Source organism: Mastomys coucha, unplaced genomic scaffold, assembly GCF_008632895.1.
Source record: "Mastomys coucha isolate ucsf_1 unplaced genomic scaffold, UCSF_Mcou_1 pScaffold21, whole genome shotgun sequence".
Lineage (NCBI taxonomy): Eukaryota > Metazoa > Chordata > Mammalia > Rodentia > Muridae > Mastomys > Mastomys coucha.
Window position 1 is genome coordinate 22,619,947 of NW_022196904.1, and position 3,378 is coordinate 22,623,324.

Below are 3,378 nucleotides of genomic sequence, written 5' to 3' on the forward strand. Positions count from 1 at the left end.
CTTAAGGAATGTCAACAACCCGTTGGCTTCCATCCTTTCTCTCCCAAGCGCCTTCCCATGTTCCCTCCTTCAATACAGCTAACCAAGTCCCCTTCCCTTCCCCAGCTCTGGGGAGTCACCAAGCAAGGCTATCGCTGCCGGGGTAAGTGAGATGCCTTCAAGAGGGAGGGACCTGCAGGCTGGAAGAGTGAGGTGCTATTTTAACAGCTCCTTCCCCCCAGACTGTGGGCTGTGTTGTCACAGACACTGCAGGGATCAAGTGAGAGTGGAGTGTAAGAAGAGGCCAGAGACTAAGGGTGACCCGGGCCCCCCAGGCGCACCTGTGCCAGCCACACCACTTCCTCCTGCCAGCTGTGGTAAGACCTAGGGCCCAGAGGATGGGATTCACTCCTGAGGTCATGGGGTCCTTCCTGCCTGTCAGAACCACAGCTCTTCCACCTATCACATCACCAACAGGCTCAGAGGAAAGTCTCTCCTATACACTCTCCCCGGATCCGGAGTCCAGCTGCCACCTTCGCCACGCTTGGACCCAGACGGAGTCCTCACACCCTTCCTGGGAGCCAGACATGGTAAGGAGTCCCTAGCTGGATCTGGGAGAGACAGGCCATTTGTCTGGGCAAACCAGACAGATATGGGATCACAGAAAAGTGAAGTCATGCTAGGCAGTGGTGGCACATGCCTTTAATCCCAGCGCTTGGGAGGCAGAGGCAGGCGGATTTCTGAGTTCGAGGCCAGCCTGGTCTACACAGTAAGTACCACAGCTAGGACAACACAGAGAAACCCTGTCTAAAAAAAACAAAACAAAAAAAAAAAAAGTGAAGTCAGGTAAAAACCTTCAGTCACCGGCATGGGAGGGTATAGACATTGTCTATCCTGGTAGGCTTCCTATTACTGGATGAAACACTGGCCAAAATCAACTGAGGGGAGAAAGGGTTTATTTGACTTGCTCTTCCATGTCATTGCCCATTTTTTGAAGGAAGTCAGGCAGGAACCAAAGCAGAGAGCATGGAGAGGCACTGCTTGCTTACTTGCTTGTTCTCCACAGCTTCTTCAGCTTCCTTTCTTATAAAGTCAGGTACTGCGTGCCCTTGCCCAGAGGTGGGCTCTCCTACATTATCCTTAATCAAGAAAGTGCCTTGTGGTCATGCCCACAGGCCAATCCAATGGAAGCAGTTCCTCAACAGAGGTTCTCTCTTCCCAAGTGACTCTAGTTTGTGTCCGCTTGGCCAAAGCTATCCAACTCACTTTGTAACCCAGGCTGGCCTCAAACTCATGATCCTCTTGCCTTGGCTTCCAGAGTGTTGAGATTATAGGCATGAGCCATCATGCCCAGTGGATACTGGCTAGTTTTTATTGTGGACAGAGAATAATAGCAGTTTTAATATACTCAGGAGACAAAGGTGGGTAACTACTAGCACAGGAAAAAAAAAAGGTTCTAGGAGAAAAAAATTAGACTAGGCATGGTGGCTCAGCCCTATAATCCTGGCACTGAAGAGGCTGTGACAGAATAGCCACAACTTCCAGGCTAGCCTACATGGTGAGGATCCAGGTCAGACTGCCACAGCGAGGCATTGTCTCAAACAAACAAACAACAGGAAAAAGCAAGAATAACACCAAGGGCACATGCCTAACCATGCCTACCCACACAACCTTGGCATACTCTCTAGGGTCGGGGTAGGCAGCATCCACTTGAAACGTGCTGCCTCCACTAAAAAAGGCCAGAGGTCAGGGGCTACAATAAACATTATTGGAACAATTTCCACTCTTAAAAGGCAGAGATTTCATCTGGGAGTATTGGTTCATTTACTTTAGCCACAATCTGAGTGAGACACTGGTCCTGGCTGTGGAGAAGTGAATTACTCCTCATTGTGTATTCTTCCTCCTTCCAGGCGCCCTGCCCAGCACCAGCTTTACCATCCAAAGCTTCCTCAAAGCCCAGCATCTGAACGCATCTGGAATCTTTCCCCTTCCTCCCCTATCCAATGCCTCCTCTATCCCTGCTCTGCCTCTGACAAAGCATCATGCCACTTCCCCTCACTTAGCATCTGCACCTCTGTGCTGGATGCATTTCGTCTCCAGTTGTGTCGGCTCCCCAGCTCCCCACTTCCCAGAGAAGGAAGACTAAATAAAGCCTAGTAAGGTTAACCTTCAAGAACTCGCGGTGTGGGAGGCAAGACTCATACTGTGGGAGCTCTGAACCAGTGGACCGGTCAAAAGGACTGTTGGCATGGGATTGGGAAGCTGTGAGGGTGGATGGGACAGGGTTCTAACCAGTGTCAGGAAGGGGGCTGGCTGGTGTGGGCAGTGTGTGTGAAACATCTTCCTTTGCTTGCCCAAGGTAAAACCCAGTCCTGTGGTTTACAAAGTTCTGCAAGATCTGTCCCCACCACCTGTCTTCCCTTCCTACAGCTCACCTTTATTCATCTTCTTCCACCTACACTGGCCTCTAGGTCCCTAGAACATGCCCCACATATTCCTACCCCAGGGCCTTTGCACTGCCTGTTCCTTTACCTGCAATGCCCTTTGCCAGAGGTCTGTATGAGTCACCTGCTCTAGAACTTTGCTCCAGTCACGTCCCCTTGGGGAGGCCTCCTGACCCCGAGACTTGTCACATAGACATGTTCTGCCCCCTGCCCCCTTCTGCTTTAGTTCCCTCTGTGGTACTTTGGTCCTCTAACAAGCTAGACATTTACCTACCTGCCCCCTCCTTGCCAGGAACAGCTCCTCAAAGGCAGAGATGTTTATCTGTCTTATCCAGCTGTGCCTAGATAGACTGCCTGGCAGAGTTGGTACTAGGGAACACCTAGAAAGTCTGATGCTTCAGTGTGTCTTTTCCCACACCTACAAGCAAAAGGCTTGTCCGGACTTGGGGGTAGAAATCTACAACCCCACAACAAACCTCTACACCCTGACCTGGTCCCTACAGAAACAAGACCCTATCACCATCCAAAGAACTCAATTTATTTTTCACACAACACAGTTCATAGTGTTGAGTGGTGGCTGGGTGTAGGGCATGTAGGGCCTCTGGAACGGGGAAGGCCAGGCTTGCCAAGGATAACCATCAGTGGCTCCTCAGCACCTGGCAGCATCTGCAGCCGTCCCTCAAAGGCTCTTCACTTCTTCTTCTTCCTGCGGCCCCAGCGCTGCTGGCTAGAGTTGCTCCTCCCTCCATCTTCTCTCCGGCTCTTCCAGGTAGGCATGGGAGCCTCCAGCTCACTCGGGCGCCCCCCACGGTCTGGCACATCACCCATAAGCACCTAAGAATTGATAAGACTTGCATTTCAGTTGGAGTTAAAAAGAGCTGGGTGTGCTGGGCAGTGGTGGCGCACGCCTTTAATCTCAGCACTTGGGAGGCAGAGGCAGGCAGATTTCTGAGTT

The 3,378-nt window shown here is 51.4% G+C and overlaps 2 protein-coding genes across 5 annotated transcripts in view; one reads left to right on the top strand and one right to left on the bottom strand.

Moving 5' to 3' along the window:
• Nucleotides 1-2,155, top strand: part of Rasgrp4 (RAS guanyl releasing protein 4) — an 18,447-nt gene extending 16,292 nt beyond the window's left edge. For 2 of the 4 annotated variants that reach the window (XM_031385964.1, XM_031385965.1), the window contains exons 14-17: nt 106-142; nt 222-356; nt 457-569; nt 1,890-2,155. In XM_031385964.1, coding sequence (XP_031241824.1) covers nt 106-142; nt 222-356; nt 457-569; nt 1,890-1,946 — 342 coding nt within the window. In that variant the 3' untranslated portion in view covers nt 1,947-2,155. Of the gene's footprint in view, nt 1-105; nt 143-221; nt 357-456; nt 570-1,889 lie in introns of those variants that run through there. The other 2 variants (XR_004122951.1, XR_004122952.1) reach the window with 1 other exon arrangement.
• A 784-nt stretch (nt 2,156-2,939) lies between these two features.
• Fam98c (family with sequence similarity 98 member C) overlaps nt 2,940-3,378 on the bottom strand; it is a 4,021-nt gene continuing 3,582 nt past the window's right edge. The window contains exon 8 of the mRNA XM_031385979.1: nt 2,940-3,257. Within this exon, the coding sequence (XP_031241839.1) occupies nt 3,114-3,257 (144 nt within the window). The 3' untranslated portion in view covers nt 2,940-3,113. The remainder of the gene's footprint in view (nt 3,258-3,378) is intronic.